The sequence below is a fragment of the Oreochromis aureus genome, linkage group 9 (assembly GCF_013358895.1).
Source record: "Oreochromis aureus strain Israel breed Guangdong linkage group 9, ZZ_aureus, whole genome shotgun sequence".
In the NCBI taxonomy this organism is placed as follows: domain Eukaryota; kingdom Metazoa; phylum Chordata; class Actinopteri; order Cichliformes; family Cichlidae; genus Oreochromis; species Oreochromis aureus.
This window is the reverse complement of record NC_052950.1, coordinates 16,583,763-16,611,660: the sequence shown is the minus strand read 5'-3', so window position 1 is coordinate 16,611,660 and position 27,898 is coordinate 16,583,763. Positions and strand designations below refer to the sequence as shown.

Sequence of the window (27,898 nt, the reverse complement as noted above, 5' to 3'; positions counted from 1 at the left end):
CACATTGAGGCCCGACAAGTGAAAAAAGAATCTGCTGCGTGTTTAAATAATGCAGGTAATTGTTTACTTAAAAGTGACAGGTTTACAGTTTGATAACTGCTATTTGGTTCTGTTTGTGTAAATATGAGGAACAGATGAGGTGATGCTAAGCAAGGCAAGCTATGCCAAGCATGGAAAGGGGATCTGCCTCATACTGATGTCTTAGCAACACTTCTTAAAAACGCTGCCCACTGATATCTCCTCACTGCTTACTAGCATTAATCCAATTTTAGAACTGAGTTGCTTTTTGCTCTGAAGGTGGAGGCTTGGTCTCAGTTTGTTTGACCAATCGGCAGCAAATTTCAATTTGCTACCCAAGTTCTTAGTTTCTATTAAGGCTACCTGTTTAGAACATAATTATAAGCACTATATAAATATTGTTTTAGAAAGGCTAAATATAAGGGGAAAAAATGCATGTCAGGCGTCTGCTTATGTGTTTTCTCTGTTCTGCCATATTGAGTCGCACACTCACCTCACGCCCACTAAACTGGGCGTAGAATCTCCACCCTGGTTCAAAATTATAGCTGTCAAAGAATTTTGTTAAATGGCCTCTATAAGAAGGTACGATATGCTTATAAGGTTTTGGTTTATATTTGTCCAACTCAGCCTGTGCAACCAAATCTTGTCCCACTTGCTCTGCCTTATTAGAATAGTAACAGAGATATTCTATACTATTACTGACAAGTTCTGCTTCACATAGGGGTTTTAGTTGCCAGGAATATATACCCTCCAGAATATTCCAGAGGCACACAGTCTGAACAGCAATACGACACCGTAAAACCGTAAAATTAAAATTAAAAACAAAACAAAAATCTCCCAGCTTTGCTTTTTTCTCTTGGAGTCAGGGCAGAGATCACAACAAGTGCAACGCATGGTGTTGCTGATTCCAGGCAGGTGCCCCTGCTGGCGTAACATGACACTAATCCAGGGCTGATCAGTGGTGGAAACAGTATAAACTGACTCGAGACAAACTGGGGCACCTGCGTGCTTCTGAACAGCTAATGTGAGACCCTGACGAAGATACTTTGATTTCGTGCCTGGTGTTTTCCCCCCTGGATCTCATTATCAGAAGGTCAACATGAGGTCACTGTTGCATGGAGATAGGTAGGAGTGAACATGAGGCTAGAATTTAAAACATTTTTACAAGACAAGTAGAAATCCTTGTATCCTTCCAATGAAATCTATCTGTTGATTTTATTTGGAATTACTTGTGTTGCATGTATGCTGTTCCCTATAATCCACTCACCAGCCATTTCATTTGGTATCAGGTTTGATCCTGTTTTGCCTTCTTAACCACCTTCATTCTCCATGGCATAGATTCAGGAAGGTGCTGGAAACATTCCTCAGAGATGCTGGTCCATATTGACATGCTTGCATCACACAGTTGCTGCTGATTGGTCAGCTGCACATGCACGATGCCCGTCTCCTGTTCCATCACATCTGAAAGGTGCTCAAATGGATTGAGATCTGGTGACTAGTGGAGGCCATTTGAGCACAGCGAGCTCACTGTCATGTTCAAGAAACCAGTTTGAGATGATCTGAGCTTTGTCAGGTATTATCCTGCTTGAAGCAGCTATCAGAAGATGGGTACACTATGGTCATAAAAGTAGACATGGTCAGGAGCAATACTGAGGCAGGTTGTAGCGTGCAAATGATGCTCAGTTGTTACCGAGAGGCCCAAAGTGTGTCAAGAAAATATCCCTCATACCATTACACTACCACCAGCCTGAACCGTAAATACGAGGCAGGATGAATCTATGCTTCCATGTTGTTTTGACCCTACCATTTGAATGTCACAGCAGAAATCGAAGCTCATCAGACCAGGTAACATTTTTCCAATCTTCTACTGTCCAGTTTTGGTGACCCCTGCGAATCTTACCCTCAGTTTCCTGTTCTTAGCTAACAGGAGTAACAGGAGTGGTCTTCTGCTGCTGTAGCCCATCTACTTCACAGCTTGACATGTAGCGCATTTAAAGATGCTTTGATTGTAATTACGGCTTTTTTTTTAGTTACTGTTGTTTTCCTATTATCTTGAGGCAGGCTGGCCATTCTCCTCTGATCCATGGCATCAACATGGCCTTTTTACCCAAGGAACGGCTCCTCACTCGTTTTGGAGCATTCTCTGTGAACCCCGGAGATGATGCTATCCCAGTTTAAAGTGGCCACTGAGTGTATACCATGATACCTGAAAGGTGAACTGAATGGTAAACGAGGATCAAAATACAAGAAGAGAGCATAATGTTGTTTAACAAGGCATAACATCTTTATTGTTATACACATAACTTCATCTCCAAAGACTTTGCACAAATCAGTGGGGTAATATGAACCTTGCGATATCAAAAGTCTCCCACAGTTTCTTGTTATTTCCTAAAATACTCAAACAAATACATCTGCTTTCCACATCCCCAATGGTACATACAGTACATCCAATTAGAAATAAAGAGTTTTTTTCCACTGTCAAACATTATCATATGTGCATTACATTACCAATTACAAACAAGTTATATTCATTGTCAAAATAGGTGTGCAAATTGTTAGAAAAATACCAACTCATACCAGATTCTGGATTGTGCTCTGTAAAAATCCTTATAAATAGTATATAATAATCTATATAAATGTCTCTAACATGCAATGTTGCAATTCAAAAAATATCCCATAAACAGACTGTTCAGGTAAACCCTCTGAAACTCCAGCCTTAACCTTTATTTGTCTACACCATAGTTTTCTTTAAATAAATGTCAGTAGTTAGTTTTTCAGTAGTTCTGTGGACGGTTTGCAAACATCAAACTGGTAGAAGTGTTCTCGAAAAGTAACGTGCTCGTCATTCCTCCACCAAGGCAGAAGGATGTGATGGATACCATTTGTGTGTTTGCCAGCAACGTTATGCAATAACTACTGAGGCCAATTTTCATGAAACGTGGTGGAGAGGTGGACTATGGGCAAAGGAAGAATTTATTGAATTTTGGTGCAGGTTTGGATCACTTCCTTTAAAACTGTGAAACAGGCTGCTGGCCTTGGTGGAGGATGAGCGCTCAACTAGTTTCATAAGAGACATTATAGTAAAGTTGACCTACCAAGAAAAAAAAAGACTGCATTAAAGAAAATCTAGACATTTTTAAAGCCCTTTCTGTGATGACCAGTGTTCACAAACACATCAGCTATACAATGAATAAATAATTAATCTTGGTACAGGTGACAGTAAATGTCCGCCGTATATAAATAACCACTTTGAAAATCAAAGAAACTCATGCCATACCTGCAACAAAGACTACAAGCAGCTACGATGAGGCAAGTTAAAAGCATGATTCAGCTGATGACAACAGTCAGAGTATTTCCCACATACAACAAAGTTAAGACAAGGATGGCATTTCTTTCCCTCCCCCCCGCTTCCTCATCATTTTTGAGGTAAACAGTAGTACTGTTAAAGACTTTTGAAGGCATCTCTCTTCTCCCTGCAGCCACATTCCCCATGGCCTTGACCTGAATAAACTGTCCACAAAACTGTCTCGATTCAGTCTCATAAGCAAGCAAGCAAGCATTTCTGGGCTTACACAAGCAGCTGTGCGAGCTGCGTTTTTGCATCTTATCGGTATAGTGAAAGCAAAGAATAGTGACGAAATCCAAGCTAAATGGTCTACGCGTGTACAATGAAATAATTTTCCTCCCGATTTCATAAATAAGACATTTGTTACCCTCAGAGTGAGCAAGCTTTTAAAGTACCGCTTTCCTAATCATAATGACTGCTGTCAATTACCACTTCTCTCAAAACCAGCCTATTAAAAAGATGCGAGTCTCACAAACTAAATGGAAATAAAAAAGGATGTTCATAATGGCCATACTCCAACCTTTTGAAAGTATAAACATATTGCACTTTCAGTTACGTGGTTGTGTAATGTCAAATTACAGCTCGATTGTTGGAAATGAACAAAGGGAAAGCAAAATGTATTTATTCGTTCCGAGAAGAGAACAGATTTTTACAAGCAAATGACGGCAGGTAACCAACATTGATAGAACATCTATGAACAAAAAACTACGTTAGAACAAAAAAGAAAGAAAAACGAAGTGTTCAAAACTGTACCATGCACGGGGAGTGTTTCAAAGCAGTGTATCCTGGATCACAAAGGACGGAGCTTGAGAAAGGTGCAGTGATGTTTGGGTTAACAGAGTAAGACTGGCTAGTGACCGTGCTAGCACTGACTGCTGGCAGCGGCCATGCCCACTTTCCTCTTGCAAGAGTGGCTAGAACCCCAGAAAACTCTCCAAACACCCAAAGCGCACTCCTGCTGCGACCGTCCCCCCTCCTCAACCCCTTCCCCCAACCCTCGAGCCGGGCTCACATCTCCCCATCAAAACGTCAGATGGCAAAATAGAAAGGCAGCTGTTTGCTCCCGTCATCTAAAAGTGCATCTCCACACTCTTTCAGCCCACTGCTATCTCTGCCAAGGCAGTGGAAGTGGGCTACAGAGACCTGTGCTTGGATCAGCACATGTGTGGGTTTCAATTACGTCTTCTTTTTTTTCATTTGATTTTTTTTTTATTTTTTTTTTAGATTGCGTATGTTTGGTTGCAATTTTTAAACATTTTCTTTATCGCACTAGACACAACATTTCACCTTAGCTTTTAGAGAAGCCAAAGGAGCGCTAATTCACGGGGCTGGCCCTAAACGAGGCCAGTGTCAGGTTGGTGTTATCGTTGCCTTCCTCTCGATTCTCTTCGGTTTCATGCTGATTCCTGTGGCCATCCCCGTGTTTCACTGGCGGCATTTTCATGTTTCAAGGCCGACGATGCAACTGTACCAGTTGCCATGGTTCCGCTGAAACATAAGACAGTTTGTTTGTAACTTTCTGGATTTAATTGAGCCCTGTCACATTTCAGATGCACGCTGAGGCGCATCAAGGAGACGAGACACGAGACATTAATTCATGCTGTGATCATCGATTTCTGTTGGAGAGCAAATATGGGATGAAACAATACAGTAAATCAGCTTACCTGAGAAGCAGCATCATCATGTCAGAAAATGGACAAATATAATTGCGAGGCCAATATTCAACAGCATTACCATAGCAACAAGGACTGAGTTAGGACCCTGCAAAAAATGATAAAATATATAAAAATCGTACAGTAGGGAATCAAATGATCTGTACTGTAATGAGACCTCAACGTGTACATTAGGATCCCTGTATATAAAAGATGGCTGTAGCCACCATGACACCACTCACTGATTCACTGAGCCTGGAGTCTGGCGTTGTGGCCATTTAAGACTTTTCAAACCAAATGTCACAAGTGACATAAAAAGTTAAAAAATTCCAGGAAAGTGTACCCTAAAGCACATCCTGATTTAGCATCTATTTTATTTTAAATGATTTACAAAACACAAATATTAAATGAACGTCATGCTGTATTAAATAAGACTTTAAACTAGCAATTGAGCTCATCAACTCCTAGGAAAATGTTTATTCAAGTCATAAATCATTTGGGAAGAAAAACTGTCATATTGCAGTTTCCAAGTTCCAAACGTTTATCCTCTTTCACATTTGCAGACATCCATCTTTTATACACAGGCCATGTTTCAAAGTCAAAAAATGAATGTGAATCAATAAAATATAAAGAATAAATGGGTATTGAAGGTATCACGCTACCTTTATCTTTCAAAGAGTTGTTGCAGTTCAGATTTATAGTACTAGCTTAGTACAATACAAGATTAAAAGTGAGGGTAATCAGTCATTATTTCATACTTTCAACTGGAATTAGTCATCAGACAACTACTGCAGAAGCTACCAAGAAGCAGTCTGATATTTAAACCTGCTTAAGACAGAAAATTGGCTAATGAGATACGTGTTTGTGTCCCACCTTTGTGCCAAACTGAGCTAATCCACTACTGGGTGTAGCTTCTCATTTACCACACAACTTTCAGCAAAAAAGCATAAATGTGTGTTTAAGTCCGATATTTTTTCCAAAACCTTTGCTTTAAAGCACACTTTCCCATCCTGTCACTTACTGTTTCTTCCGTGCTTTCTGCAATTTCCATGCTTGCTTTCTTTGTGTCTGCGAGGCTCTTTGGCTTTAGGGAATCCTGCTTCCTGAGTTTCTGGTCGCTCTTGCTCTCCCGTATAGATGCTGGCTTAGGAGTGGGTGTACTAAAAGATCTAGGGGGTTGTGGGGGCATACGTGCCAAAGCCAGGGCACTAGGCTCTTCTTCTGGATCCTCAGGTTCTGGGGGTGGAGGGACCCTTGTAGGGGCCTTGACGTAGTAACTGTGATATTCAGTGTGGAGCTGGCCATTGACTGGAATTGCAGGAGGCTGTGAAGGGGGCACAGATGCTGGGGTGGGTTGCTGAACTTTAGTGGGTTTAGGTGGAGCCTCGATTTGGGCCTGAGAAGCTTTGGGCCCATCGGTGACAGGCTGCCGTTCTTCTTTACTCAGCTTCCTACTAGACCGCTCATCCTTGCTGGTCTTCTGACTTAGTTTCTCTTCTTTGCTAATCTTGCGGGAAGGTTTTTCTTCTTTGCTGGTTTTGCGGCTGGTGCTGTTGTTGGCGAGCTGTCCTTTCTTCTTGCTGGATTGAGGTGAGGGGGGCGGTGTGGCTGCAGGGCTGGTCGCAGGAGAGTGGGGAGGCGTTGTGCCTTTTCGGTAAAAGTGGGGAGAATCTCTCGGAGAGCTGTCCTTCTTTTCAACAGGGACCTCTTTAATCTCCACTGGCTCCTTTAACTGCTGTTTTACGTAGTCGGGACCTGAAGGGGGGAGACAGGCAAAACGCATTAACGTGACGTACTGTTTGCCTTCAACACACAGACGAAATTTAAACCACATCTACCCTTAAGCGCAGTTAAACTTTCAAATAAAATATTCATCAACATTATATTGAAATTCAATAACTCCGCAAAGCCTAGAAAAGAGGGTCACGGGGAGACAGAAAGAAATGGACTGATTAATGCAAGGTCACAAACACCATTTCACAAAGAACGCCTCCCCTGCAGGCTCATCTTCATCATCAGTCATTCTCTTTTATCAGTATGTCGCTTTCCTGGAAAGTCTTTTCAGTTCTTAGCATCCAATATGGCCGCAGATAATGAGAGGTGACCCCGAGGTACAGCACTGACACGCTTCGATGCGAGGAAGATCATTCCTTTTACTACAAAAAGAGCTTATGGACTGCCTGGGTTAGTGGACGCTCACGGACCTTACGATATTTCTGCTTCGAGACTAAATGAAAACTTCTCTTTCAACTATGTAGATGTTGAAATCTCCTCTAATATCCTTTTTAACGTGTGGACAATAAAGCTGAATGTAAATGTAATTTCGTATGTGGGTAAAGTGACACCTTATCTGTCCCTTCTGTTCTCCTGCTGAATTAACATTTATTAGAGACATTAGGCTCTTTGTTCGCCTGTTTTTCTCCCCTTCGCCTGAATTAGATGGTGTCAGAGTGACTAAGAGGAGGGATAATGCTGCTTTGTTTGAAGTACATCAGACGGTATGAGCAGAAAATGATTCTCTGCATTCCATATGATAGAAAGAAATAAAGGAATTATAGAGAAAAAATAATATATAGATATATTTGGCTGTTATGCTCCTTCTGCACGTTGACTCGTTCAGCACAGACTCACTGGGCTGGAAAATGGTTGATCTCAGAGATCAGTCTTGTCTCTTACATTGTCTCATACATGCCTGACACCAATTAAGCTTGCACAGTACGATTTAGTCTCAAAGAGTTAACATTAATTTGCCACTCATCAGTTCTTGGAACAATTACGCAAATCCACAAGGTAACAAGTCCATCCAGTCTCATACGAGTGTAATCGGCCTTACTGGGGAATCTTTCGGGCCTCAGTACTCTTAAGCCCAAAGTACTTTTCAGCTGCGTGGCAGCCTAATTTGTTTCATAGCCACCACAACCAATAAGACCCACTACAAACAGACATGGGGACATTTGAACATCTGTGGGGCTTAATATATCTGCTGAGCTTAATTTCACACCATAGCTCAATAAGAGTTAGGGCCTCGTGGGCGGATCCAGGCAATTTCACTATGGATGGGGACGGATTCCTTCAAGAGGTTCCAGGCATTTTCTGAATGGTTCTTGGCACTTAAACACTCACCCCTCCCCAACACCACAGCCTCAAACAGATAGAGGACCACAACACTGGGCGTCAGGAAAATCTACACTTCTGCAGCCATGCTCAATTCCAAACTATGCCGATCATGCTTTTCCTGTTTCAAAATAAGACTTGTGAATGTACAGGAAATATTTAAGTTAGCTGTATGATTGTTTTGTAGATATTTCAGGATGTCTACATCCTCTTGACAAGTTAGTGAAGATTTATTAGAGCTGCTCTTCCAAGGAATCCTGCCAGGTCAGCTGGAACATGTACTGGGACTCAGTTACCCAAATGGCTGTGGTGTTTCTTTCCGTTGCGAACATTGATCAACTGGGCTGAGTCTGCAGCCGTCTTAAAGAGGGTCATTAAAATAGGCCATGGTACCCAGCCATGACCAAAACAAAAATACTCGAGATACAAACGCAGATAAAAATGCGAGATTTCTTTTGTATCCTCAATTTATTTATTTTCACCCAAAAAAACTCAGACACTTTACTTTCTTCTCACACGATCGTTGCATCTTTGAGTTTTATGTGAATGCGAGCTTTTGTTTAAGCTGCAGGATGCCAGTTCAGTTTATGTTAATCCACAGCACATTTTCTGCTCCACTGCACTCTTAGCAAAACACACGCTCTTTCCCTCTCTCTGGCACCCACACGCACAAGATCATACACACACAAAACACAACAGATTGGCTGCTTAAGACCTAACCACCCCTGTCCTTAATATGAGATGAACAGCAGTAGCAGGGGGAAAAGCCTCATTGAAGCCGGGGTAAGTGTGGGCATCAATGTTTATGTGTTATGGGGGGGAAGGAGTACAGTATATGCCATTATCACATCTGCTGCCATTGTGCATCTGAGTATACCTCAGCTTAAGGCTCATAGAAGTCAAGAGTTTTTGGATGAATGATGACAGGTCTACATGGAAATGCACATTTCTGCGTAGCAAACTTTTGGCTTTATTTTTCCCCACAGTAGTTAAATGAAAATTCCTGGTTTATCTGCTTTGACGACTCTTTTGCTTATGTTTAATGTATTCTTACATGGATATACTGCGTTATTCTGTACATGTATTAGTCTGTTCTGTGTGCTGTGATCTCAGCTTGCTCGGTTAGATTTAAGATTCATAACTCCATTTGCAGCTTTTGAGATTTTCTCTTTCTTCCTCCTACTCACACTGGCAGATGGGCAGAGGGAGCTGTTATTGTTTGGCCAGATTACATTCACTACGGTTACATAGCCTACGCAGACACACGCAGAAATTAGTGACAAACTAAAGAAAAAGCTGAACCCTTGACCCCGCACTATGAGGACACGCTGTGAGGGGATTTTGATGGCAAGGTTTGGATCCACTTGTCCCCCACTTAGATGGAAGGATCACTGCAAATCAATACAAGGCACTTCTCCGTGATCGCCTTTATCCGATAAAGAAAGTGGTCTTTTCCAGGATTACAGTACCCTCATTCACAGGGCATTAAGGGGGTCACTGAATGCTTTTATGAGTATAAAAAAAGGATTAATATTTTATGCTATGGTTTTTACAATCACCAGATATTAGCCTCTTTACTCTCTCTATATCTTTTAGACGAATCATGTTCAATCCCTTCAGTAGGTTTCCAGAGAGGCTCAACACATTACTAATAGCTTTAGGTTTTTTTTTCCCTTTTGATTTGTTACCCATCTGTATGCATTTGAAATTATGTAAATAAAATATTTCCCTACTGTCATTTGGTAATGGGTGAATGTGATCACTGTCTGACTGCACTTTGTTTGCAAAAGCCCACATGCAAAGAAGAACCTTGAAGGCCTCTCATGCACACACGCTGACAGGAGGGACTGACAGTAATATATCACCACCGTAATGCAATGTTTTGTCTCTGTCTGTCTGCCTTATTGTCCTTTGGATTACGACCATTTCAAAAAAGTGGGACACATAAATATGTTTTTGAAATCTGGGAAGAGATGTGACTATCAGTCACTTAAGGTCATTTATATCCTGTATCCCTGAAAGTCAAAAGAAGGTTCTGAGTTACTTTAAACTTCACATGAGCTACTGCGGTAAAACTTACTGCACACCTGCTGCTATGAATAAACAGCAGCACCTGCCAACGTCTGATTTTCAGCCTTGACAGGTCGAGGCTTTTATGGTTCCACCAGGTCCAAGTGCACCTTGACCGGGTCAAACAGGGCAGAGCAGGACCCCCTGCTGGTCCCCTCACCCTCCAGCCCCCATACTCCGCCCCCTCTACGACCCACTGAAGGAAGGAACAGCTGCTGTGCCTCGGCCCAATGGAGGGGACGAGTCCGGGACTGAGCTCGTCTCAGTGCATAAGGATTTCAGCTATGTCTCCATTAGACACCAGTGAGCACACATCGGCACCAAATATAGCCCAATTAACGTCACGCCACAGGCCACGCCCAGCTAACCCTCTCTACTGCCCCTCCAGGGTGCTGTGTGTGAATCAATCATAAAGGTCAGGGTCCCGTTCCCTATGACCCTCACATTGCTTTTGAAGTACACAGTCCCAATCTTGGTGATAATCTCCTACGAGTACAAAATGCCAGTTATGAACAACAGGGGGCTTGGGCCCGTTGTTGCTACCCTAGAGGATTTGAGTTTGAACATCTTTGCCTCACTGTGACATCATGACAGACAAGGTTATAACAGAAAAAATATTCCAAATAACTATTTCCATATTTGAGAGCAACAACTGCTGTAGCCGCCTTACAAGAAAGCTGCAAATAGGGGTAGCTATTTACACTCAAACATGGCCTAATTAGCAAAAGGGCAGAGCACAAACCAGCAACAATCCTAGAAAATCTGAGCTAGACTCTACAAAAACCAGCTAGTTCATAAACGAGATATAAATTAATACGCGATTTGACTCTTTGCAGGTGCCCCTCTGGCTGTCAGCTGGGCTTACCAGACACGCTTACGTAACTTGAACGTTTAAATGCTGCGGCTCAGATGTCGCCCTGCGCCGCACATTATTATGACATCGGCCACTCTCTCATTCATGATCTGACTTATAAGGCAAGGACACTCTCCGCACAGACTTGTGAACCTGGAGATCACCCAGCCTGCCAAGCATGACCACTGTTTTCCACAACACAAACAAGTCTCCCGATGTCTCTGGCTCCCTGGCAGGCCATTTCTGCGGCTTAGTGAAGGGACATGCTTGAATGGGTCCCATTGTCAATCTATTTCTCACCCTCTATTTTGCGGTGGCTTTTGGCAAACACCCAAGGTCACTAGCTCATAGGCGTAAATATATTACACCAAGTGGAAGAGGAAAGCGTAGTATAGGTCTTACACTGTAAATATAAATAAACAAAACAAAAATAAAAAGGTGTGCAATAGCACCTCTCTGGGACTCAGTGTTTTACCTGGAGCCCACCTGCACCACAAAGTTTTTAGCAAAAACACATCCCGCTCTCTGACTATTAATACAGTAGGATATGACTCTAAAGCTCAGCTTATCTTGTAAATGACATAAACAGAGTTGAGTCGACGTCTCGACTGTGAACTAGTGTATAGTGTGAAAGGGTTAGCTGTTCATCCTTCACGTAGATAGAAGATATTGCTGTCCGGTATTAGGAACAAAAGACCTTCATAGGTTTAACTCACAACCACCCATAAGCCATTTCTACACTCCACCAAAAGACGAGTTTATGTAATGCAAAAAAAAAAAGAACAGAAATGTTTTACATTCACACTTTTTTTTTTGGTCAGAGTTTATCGCTGCAAATTTTAGCAAGCATATCTGAGCTGTTACTGCAGGCCTTTGAGGGCTAAGACAAAGCTTTCGGCCAGAAAACAGTAGCCTGCTTCAAGCTGACTGTGCTTTGTCTAAGCACAAACACAGTCCTCCATTGTGGTGCTACAAATCATCTTCAGTACCTCTAGTCTTCGATTACAGCCCCAGAACTCCAATCCCTGCTCTTTTGTGCACCCAGAACAAGCTCATTACTGACTCACAGTCAGTGTAAACAACCCAAAAACTATGCAAATACCATCATTCACACACAGTACCCAACCCCTTACCCATTACCCAGTCCCAAAAATGTGTTTTCATGGAAAAATTAGTTGTTGGATTTTAGATCAGCTTGATTTTTTTTCAATGTCCCACCAATGGGTGTGAATCACATTCGGGCTCCTGCGACAGTCTTTGCTTTAACTGCAGATTCAGTGCTGGTTTAGCACACCTGCAGTCTGTTTTCTATAAAATATATATAGAAAATAATAAATAAAATATATAAAATAGTAAGAGAGACTACAATTTTTGATATTTAACACACTCTAAAAGCCTGTGATGAAACATAACAAGGACACAAGTAAGATTACCTGGCTGGTAGAAGTTGGGTGAGAGCTCCCGGGCAACCGCCCTGGCAATTTCAGATTCATGCACCGCAGAGATCGCGGCCTGGTCTGCAGCCTCACTTTTTGTCCTAGCATGGGCTGTTCTGCAAATGCATAAACAAAAATAAGTATTAGAAAAATGGAAACAATGAAAAGCTGCTCTCCACCATGTGCACAGTAACAACACAGACATATAACGGGCACACTGGTGAGCAGTGCCAGCGTAATCTGCTGCTCTTTATCTGTCATCAATCATCAAAGAACCTTGTATTTAAACCTTTTTCAGATCTACACATAAAATAAAATCCAGAGACAGAAGAGTAACATGTTTTGAGATCAATATAGGGGTATTATGAAAATGTGCTGTGATGAAGCAGAGAGAGGCCAAGGGTGACCAGCTTAACAGAGCCTTAAAAAACACTCAGGTGAGAGATATTGTCCACATGTGAAAACACGCAAACCATGGCTATAGGCAGTATCTCCGTGCCAGGGAACGAAGATGTCTCTCTCTCTCTTCTACCACTGGGGTTATTTAAAAATAAAGAGACCAAACAAACACATAAAGCTCATCAATTAAAGGAGATTACTCACTTAAATATAAAAATGACAGTGACAAAAAATGCTCAAGTGATATGAGACGAGTGCAACAAGGAACGTGAGGATCCAGATGGGAAGTTCAAGTATCACTTTAAGTATTGACAGCTGTGCCCGCTGCCCTGCTTAACCCCACTCATCCATCTTCCTCTCCATCTATCTCGCACTGTCCTGTGTTCTCTCTTTCAATCAATGCTCCTGTTTTTGGTTTTTTTCCCTCCGATCCTGCTTCATCTGTCTATTGGCACATGCCATCATCCCTCTGCATCCCTACTCCTCCCCTCCCTCCCACCGTCTTGCTGTTAGAGTGACCCCGTCCGGACAGATGTCTCTATTTCTGTCCTTGGACTCTGGGGCTGTCCTGTTTCAGAGGACAGGAACAGTAAGATATTAAAATTCATGAGGGACCAAGAAATAAGCAAACAGACAAAGGACATGCTGAGGGTATGTTTGACCAGCTGCAGATAAAAATTCCGATTCAAGAATCTTTAACAGTGACACAGTATAACTCATAATGCCTTGGTTGTTGCTGTGCTACAGGAGTTTCACTGGTGTGGCTCATACCAGGCACACTGTAGCATTCATTGTCTTCCTTAGGAAAGCTAAGGCAGCTAAAAATTGACATTAAAGCATTCCAGTTACATCACACCACTGACATGCATACTGCTCGCCGCACATGCTACCAGAAGGACACCGAGGCTTCTATTTCTGCAATGTGTGAAATATCCTGCTATGTGAATGGAAGCATGAATGTGCCTCGAATGTATACAGCATGCCCATGGCATGTCCTAAGGATCTTCACAGAGGAGTGGGCATTAATTCACGGCCAGACAGAGGAAGTGATGCAGACTGTTCCCAGACAGGATATCTGGTGGTGGGAGGTGACAGGCGGAGAATGATGGGAGTAGAGGTGTGATAGAGCACTGGGACAAGAGGAGAGTGAAATGGAAGGTGAGAAAACATGGGCATGTAGAAGAAGGAGATGAAATGCATGGTTCTTTTTTTTGCCTGACATATAGCAACTTAATTAAACTTGCACTGTACACATGGACAGTTCATGGAGTGAGAAGCCTGTAATAACTGTTGTTCACTTTTTACATGTGACTTTTGTGGATTCATTCATCTTCCTGCTTCTGAGGGAAACATCTAGATCACCCTGTAGATATATTAGAGGGTTTTCCCCAATAGGAGCTCCCGATGAGGTAATGAGCTGTGAGAATTGCAGCCATAAAAATCTGAGCAGAAAGACAGCAAAATGCTTCACCGAGCAGATGATAGCTCTCTGTGGGAATAAGTACAGCATGCATCACCCCAGCCAGTTAGTGGCATGCAAATCCTTCCAACAGAGAGCCAAAGTATGCATGAAAACAAACGCTTCACACATTATGGAATGAAATGCACTGTCTTTGCCATGGTAGAGGAAATGAAAAAAAAACCTGGGTAAACAACAAACAAACGCAAACTCAGGAGCGACCTTGAGGAAAGTTTTTGGAGCGGCGACTTGTAAGACAGTCTGTCCATGAATACAAAGCAACACCTGTTCACGTCTAGCTTCTGGGCTGTGCAGACACACCTGTGTGGGGATGCTGGGGAGCCTGCTCGCACACGCGCAGGCTGTCACGCACAGACACACTTGACAGTTTGTAGACATTTGGACAAAGCCTTAAAAGGGTGCAAAACCTTGAAGTGACTCCTTCTGGAGCGTCATCTGCGAGATGATATTGATAAAGCCCTGCGGCTGGCTGTTTCATTAATGTGACAAATGAAGAGTGTGAAAACAGTTGAGTCAGTTTGGCAGCGAGTGTGGTGGATGGTCTTTCTGTCTGTGTGTATTTGAAACATGGGGGAGAAAAAGAAGGGGGGAAAGGAGAGAATAACTGAGCCAAAGGAGAAAAGGGGGAGCAAGAGAAAGAAAGAGGGGGCGAGAGGTTGCCCCTTTAAAGACTCTTCGGCATTTAGAACTGCTGAGGTATGCATCTCAGCCCCTCTAATTTTACTGTAGGGTTAAATTTCAGTCCTCAGGCCACAGGCAGCACGGTGCATCACGCTATAAGGGCGGTCATGCCTCGGTCGCGTGCTGAATACAGTATTATGTGTGTATGCGCCTGTTGTGTGTGTGCGTGTGTGCAAATTCCCTATAGTGAGGCTTCAGTCCATCACTCCCCAGGCTATGGCCTATTTGAGAAATCTCTTTCACATATGCTGGCATAGTTTTGAACCCCTCTATTGCCTTTCGGTCCCCTCTGCGTCCATCCTGTTTTTATTTTCTGTCATTTTTCTGCTCTTTACCACACTAACCTATTCCCCTTCCCCCTCAATCCAATCTTGATAGCTTAACTGGAATGCTGACTAGTACAAGATATTAGATGAGTCTTTACCTTGTCTGTGACAGACAACAGCTATCCTTTAAACTCCATCACTCTCTTTATTTGCCAGCAACCAAGAGCAAAGTATTGCTACTACAAAGCAAGGGTCATGTTCCATTTGTCTGCTCTGAGTGCACAAATCAGTGCATGAAAGGATATAATAAATTAACAGAAACTGCTGTCCTATATCTTGGCCAAACAATCCCCCGCTCCAAAGCAGCAGCACAGACAGTCTGCACAAATTAGCACTTAGCTTGCCCCGCACATATATCCATGCAAGGCTGCTATTGAATTCCCGGCTGGTGCTAATTCAGGATTACTCAAGCATGACTAACACCATTAGTGGTTAGCTAAAACCGACTCTGAAATTATTCAGGAATTATTCTCGGACTGAGGCCTGGGCTCATATTACCAGGGGCTGCAGCAGTGGGGGACACAATAGCTTTTGCAAATGAGGTTCAAAGGGAAAGATGGAGTGGCTGTTATTATGAGATAAGCTAACATTATGCTGAAGAGAGAGCTGTGTTGCTGTATAATGGAAATATTTATGCACGCTCATGTCTGACCGATAACATGTATTGTACTGATGTTTGGAGGGGACGGGCTCTGTGCTCAGTCCTTTCTTCTGTTTTGTATTGCTTTTTTTGTACTGTTACTCTTTTTTTAGGACAAATAAAGAAATCTTTGTTTTTATTTCACTGTCAGACTGAAAGCTTTGTTCTCCGTGATATGCCACAGTATGCACAGACCTATCCATAAACGTCAACGAGGTTGCTGAGGCAAAGACTCAGTGACTGCAGAGGCTCAAACCTCCTCTGGCATTAACATCAGCGAAAAAAACTGTGTGCCTGGAGCTTCATGACACGGGTTTCCATGATAGAGCAGCTCCCGTAGGTGTGATATGTAGGTAGCATGTGACAGTGTTTAGGCAACCAATGTTTAACACCTGTTGACTATGCGCACAATAAGAGGAGTATGTAAAATAAAATCCTGCAATTAATCGAGTAAACATGGGGTTAAATATGTGTGGAAAAAATAGCAATGATTCTGTACTTTTTGCCAATTTCTGATTTCTGTCATCATGACGTCATTTTTTCCTCCCCCTCAGATTTTGTATTTTTCATAGAGGTTGAACTAACAGGTAGAGACAAACTGAGAAGCTGTTCCCAAACACACTTCATTTCTGGGAAGAAGAATGAGTAGAATCAGTTTTGATTAAACAGGAAAATCCCCAAACTCTGCCAACATTTTTGGCTGTGGATTACAAACAGACCTAATCTCCCGCTGGTATTTTTCTACTCAAGAGCTATAAAGTGAACCCTCCACCTCGCCTAACCCTCATCGGGTAACGGGCGTAACATGCAGGTATGTGAATCTATCAGGATTTTATCGTGTTCTTCTCAACACAGCACTGATCTGTGGTACATGTTTGGACCTCTGATATGTTGAAGGCCTGATACGCTCTTCGTGGCGTTATGAATCCTCGGGTGTGTTGAGAGAGTGACACAGAATCTCTTACCGAGATGATCCCTCTGGTTTTGGTGAAGGGCAGTGGCAGGGATTCAGACCTCAGCTCTGTGTCAACACTGCTGGTGAAACATGGCCACAGCTGATACAGCTAATGACACAGAGGGGGAGGGAGTGATGTTGGCTAAAGAATTCGCAGCAGAGAAACAGCTTATATTTGCTTTTCCAGTTGAGCAAAAGCAAATATAAGCAATGAAAATATGAGAGGCTTGATGATGAAAAAAAGATTTTTGACAAATCTGTCAATTCAGATTCACTCAGTTCACCTATGTGTTCCTAAATATTTATTTTATACATATTATATACATATAAAGTGACAAGTAACTCATATAAGAGATTGGGAACTAATAATATGAGTTACTAATAAATACTGGGACATCAAATTTAAAAAAAAATTCCAGTAAAAAGACAAAGTAGTTATTAAATATCTCACAAGCTAACCTGTATATAAGAATGACATACAATCCTTAGAAAAAGTTAGCAATGGAACCATGTTCCCATTTCATTAATGGTTATCTTACAATATATCGATTAACTGTTAGATATTTATAAGTTTGAGGTATTTTCATATTCAATCCAAAGGTGATCCACTGGTGATTGGAGCTTGGTGACATGGCGCGTACTAAAAGGCCCAAAGTGTGCCATGAAAATATCCCCCACAATACCACACCGCCACCAGCACCAGCCTGAACTGTCGATAAAGAGCGAGTTGAATCCGTGCTTTCATGTTTTCTATTCCAAATTCTGACCTTGCCATCTAAATGTCGCAGAAAAAAAATCAAGATGCATCAGACGAGGCAACGTTTTTCCAGTCATCTTCTTTCCAATGGCAGTGAGCCTGTGTGAATCAAAGCTTCAGTTTCCTGTTCTTAGTTTACAGAAGTGTGCTCTTCTGCTGCTGTAACCCAACTGCTTCAAGTGTTGTTTGTTCAGAGATGCTGCCTGTCAGCAGTCTGGCTATTTTACTCTGACTTTTGACACCAACAAGCCATTTTTCACCCAGAGAACTGACGCTCATTGCATATTTTCTCTTTTTCAGACCATTCTCTGTAAACCCTAGAGAAGGTTGTGTGAAAACTCCCAGTAGATCGACATCTTCTGAAATGCCGTGCCACGTTTAAAGTCATTTGAATCACCTTCTTTCCCCATTGTTCACTTTGAACTTCAGCAGGGTCATTTTGTCCATGTTTACATGCCTAAATGCACTGAGTTGCTGGCATGTGAGTGGCTGATTGCCTTAAATAACAGTAGACACAGGTGTACCTAATAAAGTTTACATACCTTCTATGGTCCCACAGAGTAGGTGTAACAATTTTAAATTTAGGACAAAGTTGATTCTGGTATAAAAATTAGTGCTGATATTTAAATGGTGTCGCGGCATTAGATATAAGGAGAACAAATGTGCATTGAAATGCCCACAGGTATTCACATTAAAATAATATCAGATAGACTAAGGAAAGTATTCTATTTTTATTCACCTTTAAAGAATAATCAGTAGGCAGAACTGATAAGAATTGTTTTTCCTGTTGCCTAACATGAATTCAAGCTGCTCCAACACTGACATTGTAAACACACATACAAAGCTCCCATGCAAATCAAGCCATGGCGATTATACAAACATTATGCACGCACACACATCAATCATATACACATTCAAACATATACATGCAAAAGCTTTTGACCTGCACCTTAAATAAAATGAGCAACCTCCCATGCAAATGACTGTGCTAACTCCAGTTTACTCTCTCTCCCTCTCTCACATATAAACACAGATTATATCTGCAAGAAAAACTGAAAGGCCAATTAATGAGATGTGCCCTAATGAGGTCTATTGGGAATAAGTGTAAAGAAAGGGCAACTATAAACTGCTCTTGCATTATTGCATTAAAGCAAACATGGCTGATAGGAGTCCACTGTAAATCTCCAACTGGAAACAGGCGTGTTGCACAAGCCTTGGAGGATGACTGTGTTAAACTAACGGCGCTTCTTCACTCAGCTAATTTATAAGAAAATCATCAAATGACTGACATGACGATGACGGCGGTGAGGCAGTAACCATGGTAACCACCAGAGACACTTGAGCGAGCTGTCCAACCAGGCATCTGGTCTGTATTAATGAATCTGCAAATGAACGAGCACACATTAAAGCCTAATGTATGGGAGCGCGTTTATGCACGTGCAAACAGACACAACACAGCTATTTTTAAACTCTATAGAAATAAAAGCACTTAAACTGACTCACATAATGCATAGCTTTGTAACATAGCTGACAAAAAACAAAACCCCCCCCCACAAACAAACAACTGCTCCACGGTGTGTCTAATTTAACTACGACGCTCAACATCCGAAGCTGAACCTGCACGAGTAAAGGTCACATTGCCTGGCAACCACTTGAGCTTAAGGAATAGTTTTAATTATGGTCTGTTCTCTCTTTCCTCCAATCTCCTGCCACTATTCACCCCACTGTCTGCACACACACACACACACACACACACACACACACACACCCATCAATTTCCTTTTCAGTGCAAAGCCAAGCAGAGCATTAGCATTAGGTTACATCTGCCCACTGCTAAATAAATTGTGATGTAAGGTTCACGCAATCTGCATGTTCTGGCTGTTTCATGAACTAGCCGGAAGACTCCTATTGCAGCAATCTTGTCTCATTATCAGCAACTACAACAGCTAATGTTACAAGTGTCAATCTCTGCATCAGTTAAATCTTCTAATTGAGTGCATTAAAACAGATGTGGCTGACTGATTCGATTTTATCAACGTCCCACGCATGAAATAGTATGCCCAGTGTATGAAAAGAAGCTCACAGGACACTCGTAGCAATTAACCAGACCGATAGTCAGAACAGCACCATAACTTCCAGGTAGTAAACAGATAATGCTACCTGCCGTCTTTTCCCAGATTAGAAAAAGTAGGCGGCTAAGTTGTAAACATCTCAATGATTAAACAACCACTTCTGTCATTATCAGTGACATTTCATTAAATGTAGACCTGAAATCATCATATTGACGGTACAGAAAAAATGTGATTCATTCTCCGCTTCTACTAATTCACATAATTCACACAGCATGTCATCCTACAGGAAGTATTTAAATCTGCTACCTTCAAGGGCAAAATGTACTATTCTCCTTGCAGCTGCGCAGTAAAATTAAAGATCTTTGACTTCTTGATATGGGATTTGGAGCCATAGTTTGGGTTGATTTGATATGATTCATCTCATAAGGAGCAGTCTTACAAACATGCCCCGATAACCCCACCCTTGCAACCCTGTTCTGTGAAAATCTGGTCTTGGCAGATGGCTACCCCACCCCGAGACTGCTTCTGCTGAAAGTGTCTTCCTGTCAAAAGGGAGTTTTTCCTTCCCACTGTCGCCAAAGAGCTTGCTCATAGAGGTCACATGATTGTTGGGGTGTTCTCTGTTTTCTTTGTATTGCAGTTTCTACTTTACAATATAAAGCACCTCAAGGCAACTGTTGTGATTTGGAGGTATATATAAAAACTGAACTGAATTGAAGTTAACTGAATTTAAATCATCTTGTCATTTAATATAGGGAATACACATGCATCATACATTTGCAAGTAAATGAAATACCCAATATCTACTTCTTTTTAACTTGTTGACATCTCCCAGAGTGCGATGAAACAGATGAAATGTCCTTACAGACTCCCTTCTACTAAAGGAAATGCATCATGGGTATGGCCACACACACAGCATCATCTCTACATGTGATACAACAGTGGATGCATGCTTCAGGAAGAGATGCTGTGTGGAAAAGCAACACTCTTATTCAGCAATAGAAGTGATAATTCTATAATCCAATCCTTGAACAGCTGGAGTGAAAGCAGCCTAGCTAGCCAATCAGAGTGGCTGAACAGATTTAGTGGGGCAGTATCCAGAGGTTAAAGACCCACGGCTGTGTTAGCTGTAGGTACAAAAACAAAAAGATGCTTTTAGAGATTTTGAGATTTGCTTCGGACAAACTTAAATGACAGATGTAGTGTTCTTGGTGCCACAGATAAACAGACATTTGCAATTATTGTTAAATGTTTGTTGCTGCCATTCTTTATCATTAAAAGCATTTATTCTTGTTATTTTATATGACATTAGTGTAAATATAAATAAATGTGAAATGCGTCTGTCTGGCATGTAAAAATATCAGCCAAACCCACGTAATTGGGTATTGAATTTTAAGGATATTAACTTAATGTGAATTACTTGCAGTTTTGATAAATAATGTTTGATTCTTTTGTTTTCTAGTTCCAGCTCCTTAAAGATGAAACTAGACTGCCAACTGAATTCCTGAAGCCATTTGAAGATCTTACTTTGGATTAATGTATTTCAATGACATTTTAAAATCCATACAAATGTTGAAGAAAATGACCAGAATGGACCCATAATAGGATGACAGCCGTTCCTTTTGTACCCCTGCCTCTCACTCTATCACAGCTGGGATAGGCTCCAACATCCACACGACCTTGAAGGATAAGCTGTTAAGAAAATCAGTGGCTGCACTCGTACTCAGGGTTCGGTTTAAGGCGATCCAAAGTAGCGTGTTTTGTAATCACATTACATTTTTCAGCAACACAGTAATGTGATGTGTTATACTAAAATTAGTAATCAAAGTATGTCATTGCTTGTGTTACAATCGTTCTTCAGGTACCTGCAGATAGAGTGAAAAAAAAATCATCAAGCATCCCTTTTTCTTCCAGAGCTCTTAAAGTACAATCAGCTGATTTCAGTTCATGTGCAGAGGAGGAAAACTACTACAACTTTTCAGGAGCCGGGATATAGACATTACTTTTATTTTTATTGCACACAAAAAACCCCAACCAAACAAAAAGAAACCAGAACATGATGGTAAAGTGCATCCAAGGCAGAAACAACTGCATTATGTTGCTAACACAACTTCGGTTGTTGAAAAGCATCTGCACAGACAGCGTGCTAACACAAACCGAGCGAAGAACCCCGAGTGATGACAAAGCTAAAAGCATGCCGACACCAGCCCAGCAGCCAGAGCCTGAACTCCAATTTGTAACAAAGGCAGGGATGAGCAGTCAGACCTGTAGCATTGTAGCCTGCACACATTTCTAAAGTAGGATCACTTTAAGTATCTTTGTGCTGGTTTTCAACGTTGCATTTTGTTGTTGGTTTTGCGTTCTAATGTAAAAACTAAAAGAAATATTGTATGTGCAGGGATTTATATCACTGACTGTAAAATCCAATACAGACAGTGAGAACTGTCTGTATTGTACATACTGCAAGGCTAAATATGGCAAAAGCATTGAACTTTCGGAGTAAAAGTCTATTAATGCACTGGAGAGACTGTCACAGTCCACATGCTGTGGATACTATTTTGAGGTGCTGTTAAGTTTACTCCCTGCTGGTGATGTTAACCCGTAAATCAGTGCATTAAACTCAGTGGCACGAACATTAACTTACACTCAATCAGCAGTTCTCCAGGATGCCTTCCTGAAATCTAGCAAAGAATTATAAACCACAGCTGACTGATGCTGATTTTACATACGATCCCATTTACATATTTCCCAGGAAAGCTTATTTAAATTAACACACAGACAGTGGCCCATTCTCCGAAGTCTTAGTTGCTCACTTTTCAGAAAAACTGCTTCTCTGTGTGTGTGTAATACAAAACCTGACCTACTCCACTAATTCCAACCCTCATTAACTTCTATTACATACACTATTAATTAGACAAGATGATGCACCACAATGAAGAAGCAGTTCATCTATCTGCTGGTTAATAACCAAGCAAATGTAGTATTCTAGGACATTCATCACAAACTAAATTAAGGAGCAGCTGAACAGGAAATAGAGGAATGGGAAAAATAAGCTGTACAGGGAGTACTTTTAAATATTTAATGACCGCAGGTGAACAGCTACATGAGTTAACCTCTAACAGCCACGGCCTCCACATGACTCCCTTCTACTGCCTGCCTCTTTGCCTGGCTGGCTGACTCATCTTAGTCTTCCTCCAGAAGCTGCAGAAATATGTGCCATTCTCCAAGAGATTACAAGACACAGTCACACACTTCTGGCATGTAGGTGAAACCCAATCCTATCGCCACTGCTGTGGACACAGCCCAGCACCCCAATCCTGCAAAAACACAAGCCTCTGCTCTGTGTGGAACAAAGCTTTCTTACAGTAAGTCAGCAAATTTAGTCTATCCCAGTCCTAATTTACACATATTCCTCCTACTCTTGTTAAGATGTATCTTCACGGTGCCAGGAAACGGTACGAACTCCTGTTCTTGGAGGCTGTGGACTGATTTCATGCCAAAAATCTTTCTTTCTCGCCTTCCTACTGTTTCCCACCAGGGAGGAAAAATATTAAGAAGGAAGTAGAGAGAGAGAGAGAGAAAAGAAGCTTTCAACTCTCACTCTTGACTTTTTTCCTTTTCTTTCTTATACCCACAACTTTCAAACTCCACTTCAACATAACCCCGATGTCATCTACAGGATTGTTTTTCAGCTCTCCTCTGAGCCACGTAAGACATCAAACAGCTGTTTTTTTACAGCTTTAATAAGTGAGTAAACTGACTTTGATAAATGAAATTGCTGGAGCGCTCTATTGTCCACTATATTAATATCCTTACTAATACTGTGATAATGATTTCAACCACGTTGTCCGGCCAACAAAAACTCAGCCCCTGCTTCAACTGCTCGCATGCTTTTCATCCACCGGCATCTTTCAGAAGCGCTTACTATGACTTAATATATTGGTAATGTGTTGAAGTACAGCCTAATATTGCATTACACAGTATAATTTGATTTGGTCCGTGGGTCATGTGAAACTTGCTCAACTAAGTCGTGATATATGTGCCGTTGCCTCAGCGACATTATTTATAGATCTTTAATAGCCCTAGCTGGGAAATGACTCCGGTCATTAATGATAACGATGCAGATAACCTGAGGCACACGTGGCAGGTTATTTTACGTGTGTGAGTGCATGAGCATTGATTCTGTCAGCAAAAAAAACCAAACAAAAACGCAGTGTTACGTCACACCATCGCACTGCCATAAATAAAAGAGAGGGAGCGGTTTAATGTGGGATAAATATAATGTATGATCCTGCTCGCTTTACTCTGACCCGTGATTCGGATCGCTGGCAGCCCCTCACATGCTTACAGTTGCTGCTGTATACCCGCGTGCCTTTTTGCTACTGTACACGCCGTCACTTCGTAAAGAGCCAAATTTGACTTGCTTTTTAAGAGGCGTGTGAAGCTGGTGTATGCGAATGCAGACACAGGGGAAAAAAAAGAAGCAACCTAACTTCACCACTGCGACTATTTGAAGCAGCATCGAGGGACAGCCAAGATGAAATCTTACATGATGTACTGACTGTTGGGATTATTTTGTTCACTTGTTGAAACACCGGATGATCTATAACTCACTACAAAAAGGGCAGGTGGTGAGTGGCTGAGGTCATCCCACAGCAGGTGACAAACAAACAGGCCGGGGCACAAACGCACCGCACACATTGCGCTTTCTTTGTTCTCTAGCCAAATGATGGCCGTCTTATCTGATCTCTCTATGCCCAAACAGACACGTGTTACTTTAAATCTTTTCACTCCCATTTATACGGTATGGACACACATACAGCATTCTCACACACGCACACACACATTTGGAAGAAATGATAGTGTGAGTGAGATGGCGGGCTGCTATATCAGTGTTGGGACGGGTATATATTCCTGGCTGGTGCTGATAAGCCAACTGATGCCTTGCCTTATTTAGGCAGTACTCGCTGCTGACACACTAGCAGAGAAGCACACGCTGCATGTACTCTGACTGTATGTGTTTGTCCAGCAGTTTATGTGAGCTGGAGTATGTATGTGAGGCATTCCTGTGGGGAGATAGTTAGGCTCCGAGTATGAATGCATATAGACAGAAGTGTGTGTGTGTGCGTGTGTGTTTGAGAGAGAGGGAGATACATGGACAGAGGGTGAGATGTTACATGGATACCTGTGCACATGCTATCTACTGTATCTGCTATGTATTTGATCAAAAATATGTAGTACACTGATTTTAGTCTGTCATTCTAGATAGCATGCTTTAGTTTCAACTCCTTTGCTTAAAGGTAGAATATGTAAGGCCTAAAAAAGATGAACTAAACTGATCAACTCAAAAAGAAAAGCAGCTAAAACAATATATCTACAACTGTTTAACTGTTGAAAAGACGTAAAGTGCCTGCAGAGTTATTGACAATGGGCGGACTATTGGGTGGCATGGTGGTGCTGTGGTTAACACCAGTACCTCACAGTGCGAAGGTCGAGAGTTTGATTCCATTCTGAATTTTTTTTCCCTGACTTCTGTCTGGGTACTCTGGCTTCCTCCTGATAGGAACCTAATTGGTGATTCTAAATTAGCTGTAGGTGTGAATGGGTTATGAGTTGATCGCCAACCTGTAACAGACTGGTGATCTGTCCAGGGTGTATCCTGTGTTTCATGCTATGACAGCTGGGATAGGCTCCAAGTAGAAGAAAATACTGAGAAAGTGTTACATCCAGGATTCTTAAGGTTGTACAGATTACTCTGTTCACGTACTGCAGAAATTATAGAAATCTAAAGGGCAAAAAAATAAAAGTAGCATCACTTAGAATTAGGGCTGGGCGATATGAGGACAACCTAATATCAGGGGTTTTTTTCTGGCTATATAACGATACACGATTTATATCACGATATGTTTAAATAACCTCCAAAACCAAATGTTATTTTGGTTTTGGAGGCCTAAAATTCTACTGGTATACTCTATTGGTATAATCGACAATTCTATATTTTTTCCCATTTTGCAATGGATGCCTTTTCAGCTGGTGGAATACATTTGTGCTATTGCTACCTTGTGCGGCAATAGATTTAGATTTGACATGTTTTGCAAATTGGCGCATTTTGTTTGACATCCAAACGAGTCTTATTCCTTCGCTCATCTAAAACTCCCACTTCCACCATATTTTTCCCTATCTGGTAGTATAAACATGCATGCTCAGCTCAGGGCGCCAGGTAGAATATTTTCCCGATGGGAGCGAGGGAGGGGTTAACGATGCATTTGCAGCATGAGGGAGGAAAAAAACTCAAAGTGAATAACGTGCAGACAGCTTAATACTGCCATGGCAATTTATACTTGGTGGTTACGATAAAGCTATTTTAACCATCATACGTGGAAAAACTCACCATACATCGAGTATATTCGATGTATGGCCAACCGCTCCTTAGAATCCGGACCAATTGGTGGGTGTTTGTTGCAAAACAAACTACTGGAGTAAGACATCCTACATAATGCATCTTTAACAAATCAATTGTCTCTCTCTCTCACATTTCCTTACAAATTAAGCAAGTTTAACACGTACAGTCAAATAATCCACGGAGTATCATACACAATGATCCTGAAGCATTTTAAATATGTTGAATCAATGATAGTAATTATAGCTAGTTTTTATATTATACCAAGTCCTATTACTATTACTGACTACAGTTATAATGATCACAGATGGTATCAAAGCTGGGCTCAGCTTCCAGGAAAACTGAAGCCAATGAGCTACCATACAGATGCATTCTATTTATTGGCCACCAGGGGACTGACCTTGTGGCTGTAAAGAGACTTCTTCTAAAAATCCCGTTAGCCACTGTGTGGATCATGACCAAGAAAACGGCAAAGGTGCAAGAGTGAGGACATAATTACTGAAGGAACTACTCATCCCACAATGCACTGCAACTCCAAGCTTCTTGCAGCAGGAGAAATATACAAGGAGGCAATGAGTGATGTCATAATGGCTACATCCATCTTTTTTACTGTATATGATAACACTTGACTAATCAGACTCTCCACAGCATGTCCCTGTCCCATCTTCCTCCCCTCACCCCAAACCAGAAGTAGCAGATGGCTGCTCCTCCCTGACCCTGGTTCTACTGGAGGTTTCTTCCTGTTAAAAAGGAGTTTTTCCTTCCCAATGTCACCAAAGCGTTTGCTCATAAGGGGTCATACGATTGTTGAGGTTTTCTCTGTTTTATTTGTATTACTGTAGACTCATTACCTTAAAATATAAAGCACCTTGAGGAAACTGTTGTTGGGATTTTGCGCTATATAAGTAAAATTGAATTGAATTGAATTCACCAGTACCCATTAAATTATTGATTCTGGTGATCGACTGCATCCATGCAAAGAAAAAATATATACATCCAAAGATCTGCTGCCAGAAATCTCAGAGATGGGTCACCAATAAATCCAATCCGAATTCAGACTCATGTCTATTAAATTTCATGAAGAACTATAGATGCATTTGACAGCACTATAGACACTATAAACACCCTGTCAGAAGTGAAACTGTGATGTGGAAAACAGTTAGTCTGAATGTTTTGCTCACTGGTGTGAAGGAAAAAATAGGCATCGTAAAAATATCATCTGTGCATATAGGGTGTTGGTTAACCTTTTACTGGAGCCTGCAGAGCAAACAGTGCAATTGAACATAACACGCACAGTAGGTCTCTATGAATGCACTGTGTGTTTGGCCGTATTTCTCATTCTTAGCATTACAGAGGCAGTAAGCCAAATTAAACTAATATGCAAGCATTATTGAATTTCTGTGCTTAGCAGCTTTTCGTAAGGTCAATTTAACATCTCTGCTTTTATTAGATAGCCTACAGAGTAACAGTTTAGCCAGGGATGTGTAATAAGGGTGGACTGCTCTGTGGATATACTGACAAACTGCTGAGTTCCCAGGATACCCAAACTGCTGATCTGTAACAAAAAAACAATTTATGGGAGAAGCATCATGACTCGGTAAACTCTTCAGTGGCACATAGAGTCACTTATCTCAGTTCACAGGCCTGATACAACCACACCACACCACTCAAACAAACACACACACACACATATATGCAT

General features: G+C 41.6%; 1 protein-coding gene across 1 annotated transcript in view; it reads right to left on the bottom strand.

The window, feature by feature from the left end:
* Positions 1-2,278: 2,278 nt before the first annotated feature.
* jph1a (junctophilin 1a) overlaps positions 2,279-27,898 on the bottom strand; it is a 33,317-nt gene continuing 7,697 nt past the window's right edge. Inside the window, exons 4-7 of the mRNA XM_031750095.2 lie at positions 12,487-12,605; positions 6,038-6,771; positions 5,029-5,125; positions 2,279-4,852 (exon numbers count right to left, since the gene is read on the bottom strand). Of these exons, the coding sequence (XP_031605955.1) occupies positions 5,045-5,125; positions 6,038-6,771; positions 12,487-12,605 (934 nt within the window). The 3' untranslated portion in view covers positions 2,279-4,852; positions 5,029-5,044. The remainder of the gene's footprint in view (positions 4,853-5,028; positions 5,126-6,037; positions 6,772-12,486; positions 12,606-27,898) is intronic.